Raw genomic sequence first — 20,970 nt, 5'->3', positions numbered from 1 at the left:
CACTTTTCCAGACCCTTGTGTTGTACGGGAAATGCTGAATATAGTTCTTGTGTCATTAAAACATTCTGTCTAAACACAGAAAGGAGCAAGGGATTCAGTCTCCTGCATTACCCCAAATGTCTAACTCTAACTGGCCCCTGGTCTTTAGAGGTTTAAGGTCAGGAATTATCCTACGAGAAGAGGAATTGTTCTCTTACAATTAGATGGCTGTGGCATCTTAAATAACACAGACATATTAAACATACGGAGATGGCTCTTCTCTGTTAACCTGTTGATAAGGAAGGTCCCTGGACTGATGGACTGGGACAGACACTTTCTGGCAACAGTGGAAGTGTCACTCAAAAATTGTTTCTTCTGATTTACTCTAGACATGAAGAGGATGGAATTGACTGAAAGTTCCTTTTATCCTATTGCCTGTTTCCTTCTACCACAATCGCATGAAAGCATCAGAGTAAAATTACAACACGCCCATGGGCCCCTAAATAATCCTTACATGAGCTGTTCCAGACTATTGGAAAACCAGAATGTCAGGAACCTGTCTTTACCTGTCTCTAAAAATACTATCAAATTAGCAGTTAGTGTGTTAAGAGCCTTCTGGTTTCATTCTCTTACCTCTAGCCATGCGACCACAGTGGGCCCATCCCACTGGGCGAAAGGTAATCCCTTTCTCCGAGCTTCTTCTAGAAGTTCATGCCTGAAGTATATAGCAAAGATTACTCGTCAGGTAATACAGGAAAAGATGGCTGTGATTACTTTCAATAACAATGTTTTTTAAAAACCCAATAATCCTTTATAAGCTTTTCTATGAGTTAACACAAAATAACAGAATTCCTTCTTCCTTTGAATAATACATGCAAATCATTCATTGATTTTCATTAGAAATGAAACATTGACATCTAAAAATAATTTTCCCCAACACTTACTCACTAAAATTCAAACATTAAATGTTAATGGACTAAGAAACTGAATTTTATTATCAGCAAATGTCGCCTCCCTTAAACAAGAGAATAGCCCACATATGCATATTCAAGCACGTATTATAGGATCTAAATGAGGTTTCTTCCATCTGCCTTGCCTGCTTTCCCTTGTTATTTCAATAGCAGATAAAATGCCTGTATATAGAAGCAGAAGATCAAGCTGGTCATTTTAGCCCCATTCAGGTGCTGTACACATTTCCATTTATAGTCATGACTGGTTTTAATGAAAGCAGAACATCTCAATGGCAACAAATGGTTGTTTCTGATAAAAGGAAGACGTAAATAAAGAGCCTGGACAAATCCATCTTTAGTCATTGTCCTTTGACCTTTGACATCCATTTACAAAACCCATTTCAGATCATTCATTATTGAAATAACAAGTATGTGTTTTCTTTGAAACTCAAATTGATATATATCTGGTTAGGAATATACTGGAAAGTATATTCTATTTCTCAGATGCACTGATCTTACACACATTCTATCTATCTATCTATCTATCTATCTATCTATCTATCTATATTAATGCTTAGGAATCCATAATTAACATTATATATGAACTTCAAAATGAAGCATTTATCTTCCACTATTAATTTCTTACTGTGATGCATTATTACATTAAAACATATAATAAAAATGTCTTTTAACACAAAAGTCAGTATTTGCAATGGCTACCAAAAAATGCAGTGTGAAAAAGAAACAGGGAGGCAAAATAAAACTTAAAGTTATAGCAGCTAAAGAGACACAAAAATCAACTGCTGTTTCATTTAACGGGATAGTAAGAAAGCATTTGTAAATTCCACATGTAAGCTATTAAGCACCTGGAAAAGTGAACAGTGACACTGGAATCTGAATTGAAAACTAGAGGAGGCTCCCTCATCTGGGCTTGCTCTACTCTCACCCATTCCCTCAGGCTTCCCAATGACATTCTTTCACTGAAAACCAGATTCAAATAGCCTACTCTCATTGTGACAGATATCTTGACAGACGTGGACTGAAGGGTTAAACAACCAAGTATCAGGCACTTATTGAGCACCTATTATGAGCCGAGACCTGTGAAAATATAGACATGCACCCAATTTTCTAGGAGATCTCTGGTTAGGAAAAGCAAACATATGAGACTGTCTAAAAACATCGTACAATGCGCAAATAGATACTAAAACACAATGATGCAGATTCTGAGTGTGAGGATTTTGAAAGGGGCAGTGCAATGGAAACATCAGTGAAGCCTTTGTAGCAACGGGGCTTGAACGGCTGGTGGGAAGGAGACAAGGATGACATTCCAAGCAGGATACACACTAAGGGTGCAGGGGTAGCAGCAGGCCGAACACAGAATATGTGCAAGAAAGTGTAGAGCTGGCCCCCACAGAGCCAAAGGAGCAGCATCATTCAGAGTTCTAACTTTATATCTGGTAGGGAAAGGAGGGTTCCGCAGGTGACAGGTGAACAGCATTACAGGGGAAGAAACAAATACACAGTCATAAGGGGTTTTTGCTACATTTGGCAGAAAGGCAGGTCAAGATGCATTAACATCTAGGAAGCACATAAAATTTTTACAAGTGAATTACATGAGTTGTACAGAAGCTGTTGTTGAAATATTTTAATTGTGAAAATTCTGATTAGTTTCCAAATTTAAAAAAAAAAATGTGCCATATAAGCTGGAGTGATCCTGTTAAAACTTAAGTCAGGGAATATAACTTTTCTGCTCATCAATTTCCAACTAATCCCTGTCCCCCTGAAAATAAAAACTAAAGCAGCTGTCGGGGTCCACCCGACCTCCTCATCTCTCTGACTCAACTCCCACCTCAACCAGCAACACTAGTTTCCTTGCTGTTACCCGGAAACAGCCCAGGCCTTTTCTGTCATAAAACTTTGCATCTGCTGTTCCTCCTATTTGAATGCTTGTCCTCTCTGTCTTCACATGCCTTACTCCGTCACCTATCTTAAATATTTACTCAAATGCCACCTTCTCTCTGACGATCTCTTTCCCTTCTCCCTATAACCCCAGGCAGACAATCCTTATTCCCACTCCTTGCCTTATTTCTTCAATGGCCCTTATCTTCTAACACATGGTGTCATTTATTCCTCAGTCTGTCATCTCACAATGGGAAGTAAGCCCGAGGAGGACCACTGTTTTATATACATGCTCTGTTCAGAGGTGCACTTGGAGCATCTAGAACAAGATCAGGCGTGGAAGAGGAGCTCAGTAAATAGTCATGAAAGTGGAACATGTACATTTAGCTGCAGCTTATTTCAGGAAGTACATCCTATAATGTATTTTTTAGTGTTTTTTAGCTGCTTCCTATTTCAGTGAATACATCCTATCATGTATTTTTCAGTCTTTTTTAACTGCTTCCTATTTCAGTGAATACATCCTATAATGTATTTTTTAGTCTTTTTTAAAAAGTCACTTTGTCAGAAGAGCCCCCATTCCAGATGATGCCAAGAGTCTGATATGGTTTGGGATTCCTGCTGAGAATCTGGTTGAGAGGTGATCTAGTGTGCTCAAATAGTTCTATTCCTTTTCAGAACAGAAATTTATCATGCAATGGTTTGGGAAATCACTGGACAATTTGGCCCCTGGAAATGTTTTGTTTTTGCTTTCTTTGTTATGTTTAAATCACAAACATTCAGAGCACAATCATTTGAGGGAGAGTGTGCAAAGACAGTAAGACAAGACAGCTCAAGACCAGTGGATTCTACCCTTTCAGTCCTCAGCTGGCCAGGCTTTGAGTTGACAGGCTTGAAATGGTGAAAAAACAGGCCAGATTAGGAGTAATGGCTGGATTTTACGCTACACCTGCGTGCTATATGATGTTAATGCCAGACCCGCTTCTCCTTAACCCCAGGGCGGTATCAAATGTCCTGAAATATTCAAAGCAATATTACACTTAATTCTTCTCAATTACTAAAAAAGCTGCATCACACAACTTATGAGACATATATCTGACATAGTGGCTTGGGAGAGAGACAGTGTTAGTAAAACAGAGCAATAGGTGTAATGCAATGGTTGCTGGAAGTCCCTAAGTTTAATACATGATGACTTCCGAACAGACTATTAACAGTAAGTATAGCACTGATTGTACGGAAGCATACTTGTTCTCATCAGATAGTTTGAAGTCACTGTCAGAGATACAGTGACCTGAACTATTTAGGAAATACTAAATAAAATACTGATTTGGCACAAACACGTGTTTTGGATATACTGGTGTTATCTGTTTGTCCAGTGCATATGTGGAAATTTATGCATTCTCTCTGTACCCTAGATTCAAACTTTTCAAAGCTTAAGTGACAGAGAAATCCTGTGATCACTCTCCCCAGTACAAACTTTAGTCTTAAATTACTGTTTTTCTATTCAGACCTGAAGAAATACTTTTTTTCTTTTTTCTTTTTCTGTTTCTTTCTTTCTTCTCTTTCTTTCCTTCCTCCCTCCCTCCCTTCCTTCCTTCCTTCCTTCCTTCACCATCCTTATGGTTAAACTCATTCACACATTTTTATAGTTATGGGCACCTGTTTTGATTTCAAGGTTTAGACCAGCTTTTAGAGGGCCTCAGTTGCACTTCCTTCTTGAAGAAGTTTCAGCTACAGGATTATCATTACCTCTGTGGAAACTCAAAAAAAAAAAAAAAAAAAAAAGAAAAAGAAAAAGAAAGAAAAAGAGAGAGAGAGAGAAGGAGAAAGAAAAATACTAATGGCAAGGGAAGGTCGTATTGAATCAGAAAAAAAAATCGTTCATGTCATTGAATATTTTCAGCAAACACATTCCTGTCTGCAGGAAGGAATGCCATTAGATTTCCCCCAAGGCTTTAGGCTCCCTTGATAGGGGTGTTACTGGGTTACTCCCCATGTAACGTGACACATTAAGAAAGCCCAACACACAGGAACACTCAGATATGAGTAATTTCTAAGTTCAAAGAGACATGTGCGGAGGGCAGCTGGCATTTACTGAGCCTGATCTGAAGACAGGGACAAACTGTGGAACCCTAGTAATGTCCAGACCCAAGGACTTATAGATAAAAGATGGAGCGTACGTAAAAAATATAAATAAATCAAGAGCATATGCCAGGCTTATAGTTTCTAAGTCCCAATCTAAACTAATTTAATTAAGTCTGACTTTGCTTAAAAGATTCAATCTGGATGGATAGGTCTGGCTCCTCATTTTCAGGTTTTATGTCTTTCTTCAACTATTTCAGTTTGACCTCATCAATGGAGTGTGTTCACACTTCTAACCTACGGACAGACACTAAACAACATCCACATGACTTCCTGTCTTGTCATCCCATTCATTTTATCTTGATTTTCAAGAAACAACAAAAATAAGTCTTCTCTGAAGCCATCCTAATCTGGCCCCAGGGGCAATATTTACTACTTATTTTTATAAGCCTCTTAGTCCTAAGCAATTTTCGCTAGAATACATTTAACATTTTATTGAGTCAGAGATTTGGTCAGCTTTATTTTTATTATAAGGACAAAAATCTGACATACAGGTGGTCTATAAAAAATCCAATTAATGACTGCTTTGTCTCAGGGTATACAAAGTTCCTATGCTGGTGCCTTTATAGTTTGGGACAACAACTTGTGAGTTAAAAATTCAATAAGATGTAAAACTCTGGGAGGTGAAATTCATTCATAACTCAAAAATTCACAAACAATTGGGGTTATAAAGTCTCCTTTTCCATATTTCTCCCAATGTGGATGATTCACTGCTGGCAATAAAAAGAGACGTTATTCTCAGACCACTTAGCCTAGGATGCTATTCTGGAACTGCACGTTTGTGATTTGACTGTTTAAATACCATATGGTACCATTTCCTCTGTCACTCAGGATGGTTATTTCAGTCACTTTCCTCTTAATGCCTGTCAATTTCCCACTCACATTTTCTATTTTATCTTCTTTTACTTTCTATGTTCACCGCCACCATTCTTTTTCCTCAGTCTTTTAATTGAACCCACTGTCCAACTTTCTTACCCTTTTAATACACTTCCAAGAAAAAAAAAAAAAACCAAAAAACCTGCAGAGCAGGTAATACACTGGGCTCTGAGGTCGGAATGCTTGGGCTGGATTCCCGGTGCCCTCCCTTCTTAGCTGTGCATCCATAGACAAGCCACTTTATTTTTTTGTGCCTTAGTTTCCTCATCTGTAATACGAAGTCGATAATGGTACCTACCTCAGAGGATTGGTTTAAGAGGTGAGTAAGAAATGTGACTATAACAATGACTTGCACAAAGGAAACAACCAATAAACGTGAGCTATTTATCATTGCACTGTCCTCTGAAAACACTCCAGTGTTTCCTCGAATGCTTAAAGCATACTTCTCAACCTGGATTACAAAGACTAAACTCAGTTTAGTGGTGGTTATCCTTTCTAATCATCTTCCCTTACTTCTAACTAGAACTGAAAACTAACTTTGGCAAATAATGTGAACCTAAGTAATTCATCTTTGAAAGGATCATTTTCCAGAGTTGATAAGTTCTTTCTCTTCTTCCTATCGAAAATTTTCTGTTTGCTTAAATCATAACACTTCCTTTCATTTTGTGATTATCTGGGATTATCTGGGATAATAAGTCCACAATGACTTATTATTCAAATTCTGGAAAATCATAAGGTCAGCATCACTCATAAAAACGGCTGATGAACACCAAATGAATGGGCCTCATCTTCCACCCAAGACTTCAAAGTCCTGGAGATGAGAGTTTGCTCTTCTACTGCACCATGCATTTTTCTTTGCATTATCTAGCCAAGAATATCTTTTGAAAGACTGCTATCTTGTAACCCATGAAACTCTCAGCGTTGACAACCATCCAGGATCCTTGATCCAAGGGCAACTTTTAAGTAGTCTATGTTTTTGTTAAGATCCAAATACTTATTGCATCTTAAAAAGAAGCAAGAGTTTTGTTTTTAGCAGCTTCACAGATTGGCTACAGAAAGGGATAAAAGTGCCCTCTTTAACAAAATATTTTGTAAATTGTTCAACTATTACCAAAGCTTTTCCTCAAACCTCCGTTTGTAAATTATGGCAATGTTCTCCCAGAGTCTGCCTCTCCTTTGGTATTCTTCACCTCCCATTCTTGTTCCAACTTACAGAAAGATCTTTCTAAACACACACACACACAATTATAGCTGATTTCCACTGTCCTGTCAATTTCTGCGATACAACAAAGTGGCACAGATCATATATATTATACACACACACACACACACACATTTTTTCTTGTATTATCTTCCATCTTGTTCCATCACAAGTGATGTTTTTGTAAGAGCTGCCTGCTTAAAAATCTCCCCCTTGCCCTGAAAACAAACATCAACTTTGATAACTAAAAAGACCCTAGTGATCTGGCCCCTGGCTATCTCCAAGCTTCTTCTGCTCAATCAGGACTGAAATACTTGGCATTTTCCAAATACCTCATTCTATTCTACCTTCCACTACTTTGTATATGCCTTTTTCTTCTGCCTGGATCATCCTTCTTGCATCGTAATTGTGGTAAACTCACACTTATCTTTCTGACACAGGTCATGCTTTAACCTTCCTGTTAAGATGCCAAGAAGTTTCACAGGCAGAATTAATTTTCTCTTCATGCAAATATATAACTACTTCATACTCTAGTTATAGGACTAACTATATTTACCATTTAAAATTTAAAATTGTATTTAAATATAATTAAACAATTATTACACTCGAATACAGTGAGTATTATAGTAGAACTTTATCTAATGTGCTGTCTTATACATCTGAGCTACTTCATATTCTTCTGAGATATAATATCATGGTTTGAAAGATCAAAGTTTCTATAGGCAAATTAAGGTCTGGATCCCAGATAATAATAGGTGGCATGAATTCATCACTTGCTATGTGTGACACAGTATCCTTAAGGCTTTATATGTATGATTCATTTAATCTTCACAAAAACCCCATAAGATACATTTTGATACATATTTGCAGATGAGGACACTGGGGAACAAAGGGGCCACTTGGAGCACAGAGTCAGTAGTGCAGAGCCAGAATTTGAGCTCCAACAACCTAGTCACAGAGTCAGCTCTCTTAAGCCCCATACTCCCCTTTAATGATCCTATAGTTAACCTCTTTGAACTTTTCCTAACTGTAAAAGGAGAAGAGTAGTAATCACATCTTTGTGAGAAGTAAATGCATCGATAGTCTCTCACCTTTATTTCTCTTCTTGTTGGTCATTTATATTACGGCATACAGGTACTTGACTTCCTGGCTGATAGAGTCTCTACCCTCTCACTATCACACATTTCAGACCTCAACAAGAGGTCTTGTTGAAAAAAAGGAGCTATGAGTTTTTAAGAGGAAAAAAAGGAGGTATGAGTGTTCTTGTCTTGCTATTCCCTACTTAACAGAGGTTCTGCATCTTGAACAGAGGAAGGGGGTTAGCCCCATTTATATAATCAGAATGGAAAAACTGAATTGGTTGTAATTTGCTTCAGTTCAATTGATTCTCGGAGTTCCCACTGTGGCTCAGTGGTTAATGAATCCGATTAGAAACCATGAGGTGGCAGGTTCGATCCCTGGCCTTGCTCAGTGGGTTAAGTGAGCTGTGGTGTAGGTTGTAGATGTGCCTTGGATCCTGCGTTGCTGTGGCTCTGGTGTAGGTCGATGGCTATAGCTCTGATTCGACCCCTAGTCTGGGAACCTCCATATGCCAAAGTGGGAGTGGCGGGAGTGGCCCAAGAATGGCAAAAAGACAAAAAAAAAAAAAAAAAAAAAAAAAAAAAAAAAGAAAAGAAAAGAAAGAAATGCTCTGGTGGAAAAATTTATACTTAGGGCTAATTTATGTACCATGACATACAAGTACTTACTGACATAACCAGAAGAAATAAATATACGGCTGTGTAAGAACCAAGAGTGAAATATGTCAAAATAATTTGACAACTGAATCTACTTTTGAACGATATAGCTCTAAGAATAAATATTCCCTACATAATACTAATGGTAAATTTACTAGATTTCACGCTATTATTAATTATAAAGTGTATCTGGTACCAATAAACGTCAATGTCAGGAGGGTAAAAAGTACATGATTTCCTCAAATTTCAACCAGACAATGGGCTATAATGCCATCATTTGGAAGTCCCTATCTGTTGACCAATTCTATGAAAATCAAAATTGCATATTCAAGCAACTGAATTTCTGGTCAGCAAATGTGAACAAAATATAGTGCCACATCAATTTTTTTAAACATCTGTAAGCTGAAAATGTATGTCTTAATTAACATAATTATTCAAAACAGAAATATATTACAAGTCCCAATCAACTGCTTCAGACATTGATTACCTAATATACATATTTAGCTCCTTTAGCTCCATAAAATTAAGAGTTTCAAATCTGACATTAACAAAATCAACTGGATTTTGAAAGCATAGCATACTGTGAGTCTGCATGTGTGCAATTACAAGTGTGTGTGTTTGGTTGTGTGTGTCTATGTATCTTGTTATGGCACATTTTCACATGCAGTGCATATAAATGTCCACTGAGCATTTAAGTAGTGTTTTACTTAGATTATCAGAACATACACTAGGTTGCTTAGAATTGAAATTATTTGATTACATAAACCCAAAGGTGGTTCATGTTGAAAACTTTTTTTTTTTTTCCCCCCCACAAGCTACTTGAAATGGACTGCACAGACTCAGGAAAGCAATTTAATTTATTTGTGAATTTGAATTGGGATTTATGTAATTTCACTCCTCACTTTATTTTGAATTTAATCAGTTTCAAAGCCATTAAAAAGGTGTAAACATACACATGCACACACAAATGTGATGGAGCAACACAATACAATTAGTCATGCTATTACTGAAAACTAGAGGGGCTTGTATAACTTTCCAATAAGCAACTTCACTCTTGCAAGACACTGTCCCCACCTGATAGTAAAGTGGGGACTTAATGGAGGAACAATGGTAATTTTTCAGGTTTATTTGGATGTCATTTAGACTAGATTGCTTTAAGGGCTTCATGTAATATTAAGTCCTCTTTAACTCAGGTTTGAGAAAGTTTACAGTTTCTGTGCCTCTCATGCTGTATTTTCTCATACTCTCGTGAGTATTAAGATGACAAAGTACAGAGAATATAAGCCTGTCAAGCAACAATATGTGGCAAACTCCTAGGAAAGTTGGGCTTAAATGTTGTGTCTGCTGATTCCTAATCCAATATTCTTTCCACCAAATCTTCGCATATCTTTACTATGTTTGTACTAATTCTCCTGACATTTTAACCTCCTAAGCTTCCTTTTTTTGCCATTAAGATTTTGAGGTTTTAAGATGTTTAAATTCCAGGAGCATGTGCATGTGCAAGACAAGAAAGTGAATTTTAGAATTAAGGTAATTATATCAGTTTCTTAAAGTTCATAAGTACTGATGTATTATGAAATGATTACTTTTCAGTATTTCATTCAAAAGGGATAGGGGCATGAAGTTTTATTTCTTGGCATTATTTTCCTCATGAAACTGAAAAATTGTTAGAAAGCAGGAGGCCAATATGACATGATGACATGAAAATAATGCCTTAAAAATCCAATGTCTCAATATTGGTTATTTTTAAAAAGTTAAGATCTTCCAACTTGTATTTGGTCAGCAGAGTTGCACAGTATTCCAGCCACAGCTCGCCTTGCATTTTCAGTAACCCTTACTAGAACTTTCCTTAGTATCATAAGTTATCCCAACTGAAGTAAATATTGCATTGTTAAATAATTAGTAGTAGTTAAATAATTATAACTTAAAGTTACATTATAAAATATAAAAGAAACATACTAATGAACAAAGCACATGACCTTGTGTTAGTATATAAAATATCCATATAGACAATTGGTGACCCTCTCCATAGCTTCCTGAATCATGCATCTCATTGGAGTCACTTTATTTATCCCTCAAAATGTTTTGCTTTAAATGTAAAATCAGTACCTCTCCCCATCTAAAGTGCTATATAACTCACCATGTTACCAATGGAAGCATTTACATCAAGGTAATATTTTATAATATTATGCATACCTCATTGTATTTTGAAGCCGCACTGGATTTAGAAATAAATAACATATTCTAAGTTTCATTCGAAAAGCAGGATTTGAAATTTGAAACAGTAATCTGAGTAATGTATCTTTTTAAAGCCTTAAAAATTAACTAGTAATACAGGAAACAATGACAAGAACACATAAAACCACAGGGTTCAGGCAATATCAAGGATTACTTGGGTACCTAAGAGTAGCAATTCTACTGGGAAAGACCTAGCTTTTAGCCCTCTTCGTCTAAGTGCAGTTCTAGTAATTGTCGAAGAAGTTTGTCTCTTAAGTGTAATGATGGTGGAGACCACAGAGCACTAGGAAATACACAGGCAGTCGCAGCCAGGCGGCACCGTCAAAAGTAACTCAGTGACCTGCAAACTATTACTTAAGCCTCACTGAATGTCACACTCACACCCAGAGAGTCCCTGGGGAACTCAGGGGAATGACATCTGGATGGCCTTTTGATAAGGGTTGAACTTGAACAGCATGGAAACGCCTGAAAAGCCAACGTGATTAATTTGAATATGAACAGTTCTCTGAACCAATGATTCCTTTTATGGTAAGGAAATGAATACACTTCACCATTTTCATTTTAGGTCAGAGGCAGTGCAGCTTGTGTTACAACCGAAAAGAAACATACTAAAGATAAAAGAAAAGAGGATGGTGCTGAAAATAAACACATTCAGCAGCCACTGTGAGTCAACTTACCCCGATGTGCTTTTCATGAGATGGAGAAGGATGGATGGAAAAAAAAAGCACACAAACGTTAATGGATATACATTTCCATCCAGAGAAAGCCATGGACCAAAACACGAGCGTCATTTCAGATGTGTGGAAGCTCAGATACGAGGAAGACATGGCGTCTTTTTTTTTCTTTTTTTTTTTTTTTTGAATTTCACCACGACACACATACTCACTGCGTCCAAAAGCATCAAGTCTGAGGGCAGTTCTAATAGTTGACCAGTAAGTCTGTCTCTTGAAAATGAGCCACTCTGAAACACGCATGACTGTGTTTTCCCAGCCTCTAGTATATCCCAGGAGGAAGTCAGGCAGCTTGTTAAAAACATTCCTTACCTCAGGCCACTTGGGTTAATTTACAAATAGAAGCAGGAGCTCAACTAAGCGGGGCTCAGATTCTCATACGGATTTATAAGCTTACTGTTACAGCTCAAGAAAAATATAGCTGACTCCTGGAGAGGCAGCAACTTGAAGAAAGCACTGGTTCGAGGGTCAAAATATCTGGATTCTAATTCACATATATGGTTTGGTCAAAATTACTAGCAGGGGAGTTCCCGTTGTGGCGCAGCAGAAATGAATCCGACTAGGAACCATGAGGTTGTGGGTTTGATCCCCAGCCTCGCTCAGTGGGTTAAAAATCTGGCTTGGCATGAGCTGTGGTGTAGGTCACAGACGTGGCTTGGATCTGGCATTGCTGTGGCTGTGGTGTAGGCTGGCAGCTGTAGCTCTGATTTGACCTCTAGCCTGGGAAGCTCCATATGCCACTGCGTGGCCCTAAAAAGGGGAAAAAAAAAAAATCACTAGCCGGTTTTGGTGTTCAATTTCCTGAACTTAATTTCAGGCAAAGTTTGCACATTCCACATCCATAATTTTATTATTCTAACAAGTGCTGTAACAATAATAATTCCATGCCGGTAATCAGATCATGAGAGGTGTAATAAATTCTATCTTCTCCCCTTGACACACTAATTCTCCCTCCTCTATCGGAATTGGCAAAATGAATGCTGAGCTTGTACCAACAGGGTGTCTTTCAATAAAAACATTTGTTTATTTGGACGGATGTTTACAAATGTTGCTCTGAGGGAGAAAATGAACTAGATTGGTTCACGAATGTTACTGAAAATCATCACAGAAACATTGATTTAAATGTTGTGTTTGAAGGCGCCCACTTGTTCCCTGGATAGAGTAGAGGCACTGGGAAAATATGGAATTTAAATAATTCAAAAAAAATCCATGAGAATATTATTTAAAATATTCTTTACAAGCATAATAGACCAATTCTTAGAAAAATAAAATTCTCACTACAGCTCATAAACTATATTCAGTATAACAAAAAAGAAATTAGGCAAGTTAGAGAGTTCCCTTTTTTATTGCACAATCATTATAAAGAAAAGCTGGACGTGCAATGGAACACCCTGCACGTGCCTCCTCCAAACGCATTCATTCAGAGAAACTGTGTATTCTTTTATCAAACGGGCATTTTGAAGAAATGCATGTTCTTTGACCTTAGCTACAGAACAGCTGTGGCAAGCTCTTTAAATTTTCAAATAAACAAAAACATAATTGTCCATACAAGTCGGCATCACAGTATCCTAAGAAATTTAAGGCAGATTTCTTACATCATACATGAAACAGAAAGACAATTAGAATCCAAAAGAGATAAATTCTAGGTGGTTAAAATGGCTTTCCTGTCGACATACCTGTGAACTCTTTGATGAGTTATGAAAAAGGGCAATTCCTGAGCTCTTCATGAAAATTTCCAGAAGAATTTGGGACCAGTTATTGGACAAAATAATCTTCCTCAGCCTATCAGCTACCTAGGAATTGCTCTCCAGTAAAACAAGTGGATTAAATCTGTACACAGTGGAATATTTAATGTTTCTCACATATTTATCATTTTTAAAATAGGAAACTTAAAACAAGAGAAATTATGAAAATAAACAGCAAACACAAATATAAAGGTATTATTCAAAAGGTATTTCTTAGAGTTCTAATATATCTATCAATGTGTATACATTATCTGACTTTTCATAGTTTTTGTGAACTTTCTTCTCCTTCATATCACTTAATCTAAGAGGAATATTGGGCAGCTATTTAACTTTAGAATATTAAGTATTTTAGCACATAACTTTCAAAAAGTATATTCTACAAAGAACCAAAAGCTATGGTCCTAAGTGACTCTAAGAGATTTTGTGATAATATATTATATGTTCACGTCATAGGTGATTTATATTTGGAGAATTTTTTTGGTCTGGATAAAGCATCTGATTTTTCTTCTTATAAGAATTGATATTCTTTTCTGCATGCAGTTATTTATAGGAATACATAACATCTTTTCTTTCTACTCTAGATTGTCAAGGTTATGATAATATAAAGAGATATTTTGTCAAGAGTTAATGTTCTTCAGTTAAAGCTCACTGTAAATAATAGGCAAGTAACAATTTTTCATTAACATAGAAAAAAACTGGTTTTAAGTTGCCCTCTAATGAATAAGATCAATCCAATTAGTGGCCCAATATTTTCCTTGGGAACATCGGCATACATCCAGACACATGAAGACATTATCAACTAACATATGTCTTACATTCCAAAATAGGATTCTTAAATGCTTAAGAATCACTAACCTTCTAGATCTCCTACTAAATGAATGGGCCTTCTCCTGTTTATAAACTAGTCAACTCTGAATGTGAAACTTCATATGAGAAACACTTTACTAGGCAAACTTCATAGGTAGAATATAGTTGCCTCTTAAGGTTCAAGTTGATGACTCAGAAATTTTTAAAATCAATTATTAACATCAGCTTGAGGAGTGAGTGGGTAGTAATTGAAGCAGAAAAGTGGAAGAAGAAAGGATTTCTTTTAATAGGTGAAACTTGAGAATGTTTAAATGCTGCTGGCCACAAGAGAGAAGAGAGCAGAATTTGAAGCTCTAAGTACACGTGGGAAATTGACACAACATGACTGGGAAAATGGGCAGAGACAGTCTTGGGTAAAAAGAGATTAACCTAGTTTTTTGTAACAAAGCAGGGTGGGGGCAAATGTTAGTGTGAATTTGGAAGCAAATAATTCAGAGGACTCATAGAGTCTTTTTTTTCCTCCCTCCAAAGTAGAATGTGAACGCATCCGCAGAAGATGCAGGTCTGAGGACAGTGGAGGTCTCTGGCAAAAGCTGCAGAGTAGAAAGAAGTTTGGTGAGAGAAAAATTTGGGGGTTACTTGGCAGTGCTGAGTTTCCAAATGAAGCTGGTCCAAATTCCTCTATGTTAACTTTCTCCAGCAGCACAGAGGGGCCCAAATGTAGACGTGGAGAAAGAAAAGTCACTGGTAGCTGGAGTTATGATGTGGATGTGACCAAATGAAAGAGAAGAGATGGTATTTTTTGAGTGTGGTGAAATTATGGACACAGAATCCAAGAAAGAAGAGGACAGAAGGAGGCTGATGCCCTGGGAAAGGATAGAAGTTTTAAAAAGAGGACAGTAGAAGTTGATAAAGCCAGCCAAAAGGAGGCGATAGGAAGGAAAGATATGCTAAAATTAGGACTTTTTTAATAGGAATGATTTAAGGTGATGACAAGATATATACAATATGACAGGTGTCCGACTTGGACGGAGAAGGACACTGGAAGGAATAAAGCCATGAGTTTAAGTTGTGAATGGTTGATCTATGTGGATATAAAAGCACTCAGGGGTGATGGTAGAAACTGCTTTATATATAAAGGCAGATGAGGCACTACAGATAAAAATAGCCAAGCACACATCTAGTGATTCTTACAAATGAAAGAAAATGGTTCAGAAGTTTCAAGTATGGTTCATCATCACACTTTTTCAGAGGTAATGTTTCTTTAAAGTTAATATTGAATTCAAATTGCTAAAGTATTTAAGACTTTAAAAGAGGTTAAGAAATCCTTATTCTTCCAAGAATTCTCTTATTCATTTGCTTAGCAAATATATCACAGTTCAGACCCCAATTAAAATTTCAATTATGTAGAATCTTTAAAGACATTTAATTGTATGTTTGTATATATGTACATAAAATGTAACATACATACACATATAGGCTTGAATTAAAAAGTCTTCTGATACGGAAATTTTTTTTTACAAACACTGGCAATAGGATATAGACATTCATTGCCCTTAGAAATGTAAAAAGGAGGTAGAGAAGCATGCTTCCTGAAAGGCTAATTTTAAATAACTATGGGAAAAAAGCACATCTTCAAAAACCTTGTACAAATATCACACAGAGCTCACATAAGATCCTATATTTGCGGAAATAAATGTGGAGAATACTTTCCAGATTAAGAGGTCAGTCATCACTACGTATAAATGTATCTTAATTAGTGACTTTCTTTTAATAAAGGAACTTAATTATCCCTGCTGTTAGATTCTAACTTTGAACGTTTTCCTGGGACAAATAATGTTAGATTGATTCAAGCACACACTTAAATTTCTTACACAGCTTATTGATTAGTTATCGTTACTATTCTTTCTTACATCAACTTTGGGATATTATGTGTGGCTAATTATATCAGAAAAAAGCAACTTTATAAAACAGCTACACTGCTTTGAAATTACCTCCCCTTCCCATTCTTTAAAAAAAAAAAAAAGGTGTTCAATTTGAATATATTTTTTGCTCATTTTGAAGGATGGGATGAGTTTGGATAAGAAAGTAAGTATTCTCTGTGCAAAAAAAAAATGCTACTTTTTTTCAGGATACAAGGAAAATGAAAGATTCTTTTGGACTCCCTATGTAGACTCTTTAAAATGAGATAGGGTTCTCAAGGTCCAGCCAAAACACTGGACTATATACTCTCTAAATTGTGGCCTTATCCTGAGATCCTAAATAATTCAGAGAAGATGGGGCTCAGGAGATTTGCACTTCTGCATAGCACACTACTTGGAAAGCTAAGTTTCTTCATGAGTAGAAGGAAATAGTTTCTACCTCAGAGGCTTTGCGAAAATTAAAAGTGAAAATATAAGTAAGATGTGTAGAACAGTGCAGAGCATACTGCAACGTCTCATTGTGATTTTTAAATACACATTACATGCAAAGCAGGTCGCTATTATCATTATCACTCAAACGATAAGGAGGAAAATGGATCAGAATTTATGCACAAAAGGAGATAGAAACCAGGAGTTCCCATCATGGCGCAGTGGTTAATGAATCCGACTAGGAACCATGAGGTTGCGGGTTCGGTCCCTGCCCTTGCTCAGTGGGTTAAGGATCCGGCGTTGCCGTGAGCTGTGGTGTAGGTTGCAGACGCGGCTCGGATCCCTCGTTGCTGTGGCTCTGGCGTAGGCTGGTGGCTACAGCTCCGATTCGACCCCTAGCCTGGGAACCTCCATATGCCGCGGGAGCGGCCCAAGAAATGGCAAAAAGACAAAAAAAAAAAAAAAAAAAAAAAAAAAAAAAAGAAATCATAAACCAGAAACCGATATTAAGTATGTTAAGAACATAACGTGCAAGATGGGAAGTAGAGAGAGATTAAGTTGGTGAGATAAAGAGAGACCAGATCATATAGGGATTTGGGGGCTATATAGAGGCATTTGGACCTTATTCTAGGGATGGCAGGGAATGATTGGGAGATTTTTGGCAAGTTTAGAGATAGGATTTAGATGGATCTCTTCAGCTGACCTGTGAAGAATGGAGTAAAGAAGGCAAGACAAAGTACAGAGATTATTTTAGAATAATGGCTTGAGAAATAAAAGAAGAAAATCAGCACACTTGAGAGATTTATAGACGCTCTTGTCCAGACTGGTTAGGGTTAGGGTTAGGTGACAATAATTGTGTACAGAGGTGCAGAGTGGAAAAGTAAGGGCAAGGCAGAAGAGGGGCGAAGATGAAGCCCGGGTATCTGGTTTGTCTTCAGGGGGAAGTCACTGCCCTAGGTCCTCTTCAATACTCCCGGGTCTTTTTCTGCACACGAGAGTTCTCTGTCCACTCAGTTTCCCTTCAACTATTCAGAACATTTGTTTTGTGTATGTTCACTATGCCAGACATTGCAAATGTTTAAAAAAGCAGAGGTTCTCTGAGTCCAGTTCTCTGAATTCGGTTCCCTGAATTATGCAGAGAGTCATAGACTCCTGGGCAGGGATAATTTAAGGAGTATGTAATCCACTCTCTCAACTGGAATTTGAATCCCTCGTATGATAATCTTGCACACACACACGTTCGGCAGGTCTGTGTTGGACACAGTCTTGAGGAGCAACGCTCTCAAGGGGTCAATTCTTTCTTCCCAGATATGTGGCTGTTAGCAGTTCTCGCCTAGACTCAGGCAAATTTACCTGTAACAACCTCTCCCTTTTGGCCCAAGATCTTACTGTGTAGCCATAAAGAAGACATCTTATTGCCTTTTTTTTTTTTTTTCTGAATCTTTGTCTTCCACACTCCACACATTCCCAATTATTTCCAAAGAAAGGTACAGTTTGGTATCTTCCTCTGCAAATATGCTGCTTTGCGTACATCTGCTTCAAGCATATTTCTTAGAAAGAACACAATATCCAGCTAGGATCTGGTCAGTGAATAGAATTTTGGCCTTATCAGTTGCTTTTTGGATACTGAAAATCAATGATGTTTAACAGGCATTGCTAACTTGTCTTTTTTTTGCAGGAACTTTTTTTTCTGAGGAGCTTCAGTCAAACTTTACGCATCTCTTTATACACAAGTAATCAATATGTACGATTATGAAGTTGGATGCAGGTTTATATAAACAACTATTAAATTTCATCTTGTAAGATTTGCTTCTCTTTGTAAGGTCTTCCTTAAAATCATTTATCTAAAACTTAACTATGTCTTCTAGCTTCATGCCTTTACAAATCTGATATCCTTATTTAAATCAAATACAAAAAGTGCTTCCATTTCACCAGTCATCAAGTTGCTTGCTCGGCTCCTTTGATTACAACAGCCCCATCAGTTATATTTCCATGTTAGTGTAATTCTAATCTCACTTTCATTTAGAAAGTAATTGAAATACCTCTCTAAACTCAATGTATGGCATTTCTATAGCATTTTTCCTCATCTACCTGTCTAGAAAATGTTTGATAAGTTCAAGGACACAGCTTATTCTTAAGGAACTCCATTTACTCTTGGTGATCAATAATCCCCTTTCTTATTGTTCAAAAATAATCTAATAGATGTTTTACAATTAAAAGGGGGACTAATGGTAAGGTGACCATTTTTGGTTTGAAGAATATCCTTTAAATAAGAATATTAGGTGGCTTTAGGCTCACGACACTTTTCTCATTGTGCTCAAAGGCCAGAGACTTAGAGGAAGGATCATGGTCACTGAAACACTTAAATGAAATAATTTGTTTTTATTACCGTCTCTCTACAGGCTCTTTGAAGAATGGAACTGCATAGGTCAAAGAGCAGCAGTTTCTAACACAATTCTTGGGACGTAAAAGGCACTGAGTAAGTGACTGAAAAATTTCACTTGCATCTTCCATTCATCCAGGATTTTCTTATAATGACTAATATTATAATATTATAATATTATAATGACTAATTTTCTTATAATGACTAATATGGGTTTATTTAGAAAAGGAGGTCATTTTTCCAGTAGATATAACTACTTTGAGTTTTCATTTACTATTACTAATCCTTATTTTATTCTTTTCATTTTTCATGGGCAGAAAATACTGAGACCATACAAGGCTTCTGGTTCTACTCTGTAATCTATTAGCATTGTACCGCAGGCTCCATGCTCTTTCCATTCCTGTATATATGGAGTACTTTGGTTTTCATTAGATTTCATTTTTTCCCAACAAATTTCAAGGATTTTGGCCTTTAGCCTTTGGATCTTCTTAATTTTTAGGTTCGAGGCATTCTTAGAGTTGTCTCTGCCTGCGTCTTGGCAGGCCTATCTATGGTCAAATGGGAAGGCAATGACAGTCCTGGCACAGGCAGAAAAGACAAACTTCTGGAGTTCCAAGTGGGAAAGTGAAACATATTTTACCAGATAAATATTGAGAGCCCTGGGTTTCGGGTCTGAAATAGTCTACTTTATTAGATCTTTTGGAGTTGGTGGCCCAGGAGGGTTCCTCTCTAACCATGTCTGTGCTAAAGGAACCCTTGACTAGAACTCATCCAAGTACAAATATCTCTTCCACATTAGACCAATCAGATTCTTTCACCTTGGAATTTTAAAATGTCAAATAGAAAATATAAGTTCTTGACAACACTCTACAGAAACATTACATAATCTGTTTTAGTTGGAGATTTTAGAATTGCTCTGGCTCTGCTATTTCTGAGATTTTCTATCTACCAGTAAATCCCCCTTTCTTGCTTTGTCCAGTCAAATGTACTTCCTGTAACATGCTTAAAAATATTTTTTTTTTTTGGTGGGGGAAGTAAAGATAGTTACCTTCCATACATCTGACATTATTTAGATGGGAAAATGTATCCAACGCTTCTAATACATGTCATAAAATTAACCTCTGGAATACAACTCGTTATAAGCTTAACTTGGCACAGAGACAATAAATATTTACTAAATGAAAGAATGTTGTAAAATTTCTGTAATACTTTTAATTATGAATATTTTCAGTGACATTTATTTGGCTTAGAGACATGCAAACTCTTTCAAATGCCAAAGATTAAAAGTGCCAAGTCTCAAAACACATTAAAGTTTATGCTCTGAAGGAGACCCTTAGGATCGCAATGGAAATAAATTAACTAAATCTATAGAGCTTCACTTTTATGTCTTTGAAGTTCTAACATAAAGATTCATTGGTAGTGATTAACTGTGACTGTTATGCTCCAAGGATAAAACTGCTACTCTGGAGGATGCTGCTGATAGCTGAGTTGGAATGCTAATTTCATTTTAATGATGTTGAAAAATTGATTTCAAATATGAAATCCATATTCATTTAGCAGTGATATCCATTCAGTAGAACACAGCAAATCCAACATATAATAATATATTACCTATATTACAACTAAAGATTGGAAATGATAAATTAGTCAGTATATTAATATTCATATGGTATCTTTCAATTTAGTCTCAAGATGCAGAAGATTTCAACTCACATATATATTTTAATAAAAAATTACACAGTGTTAAATATAGGAGGAAAACATTAGCAAATAAAAATGGATGCAAATATTTCAGGATTAATATTTCTGGAGCTAAGTAACATTCATGGGTATTCTGTCAACTTTGAACATGTTCACTGTCTATCAAGAACTGTCATGAGAGGTGTATTACTACTGAAATTGGCAACAGTATTCTCATAAGCCTCTGTAAAAATA

At 36.6% G+C, this 20,970-nt stretch overlaps 1 protein-coding gene across 25 annotated transcripts in view; it reads right to left on the bottom strand.

Annotated features, from left to right (window-relative positions):
* Nucleotides 1-20,970, bottom strand: part of PPFIA2 (PTPRF interacting protein alpha 2) — a 460,439-nt gene that overhangs the window by 32,486 nt on the left and 406,983 nt on the right. For all 25 annotated transcript variants that reach the window (XM_021093032.1, XM_021093042.1, XM_021093039.1 and 22 more), the window contains one exon: nucleotides 613-694. In XM_021093032.1, the coding sequence (XP_020948691.1) occupies nucleotides 613-694 (82 nt within the window). The remainder of the gene's footprint in view (nucleotides 1-612; nucleotides 695-20,970) is intronic.

This window comes from Sus scrofa, chromosome 5 (genome assembly GCF_000003025.6).
Source record: "Sus scrofa isolate TJ Tabasco breed Duroc chromosome 5, Sscrofa11.1, whole genome shotgun sequence".
NCBI classification, from domain to species: Eukaryota; Metazoa; Chordata; class Mammalia; order Artiodactyla; family Suidae; genus Sus; species Sus scrofa.
Note: the sequence above shows the minus strand (reverse complement) of the source record. Positions and strands in the feature narration are given on the sequence as shown.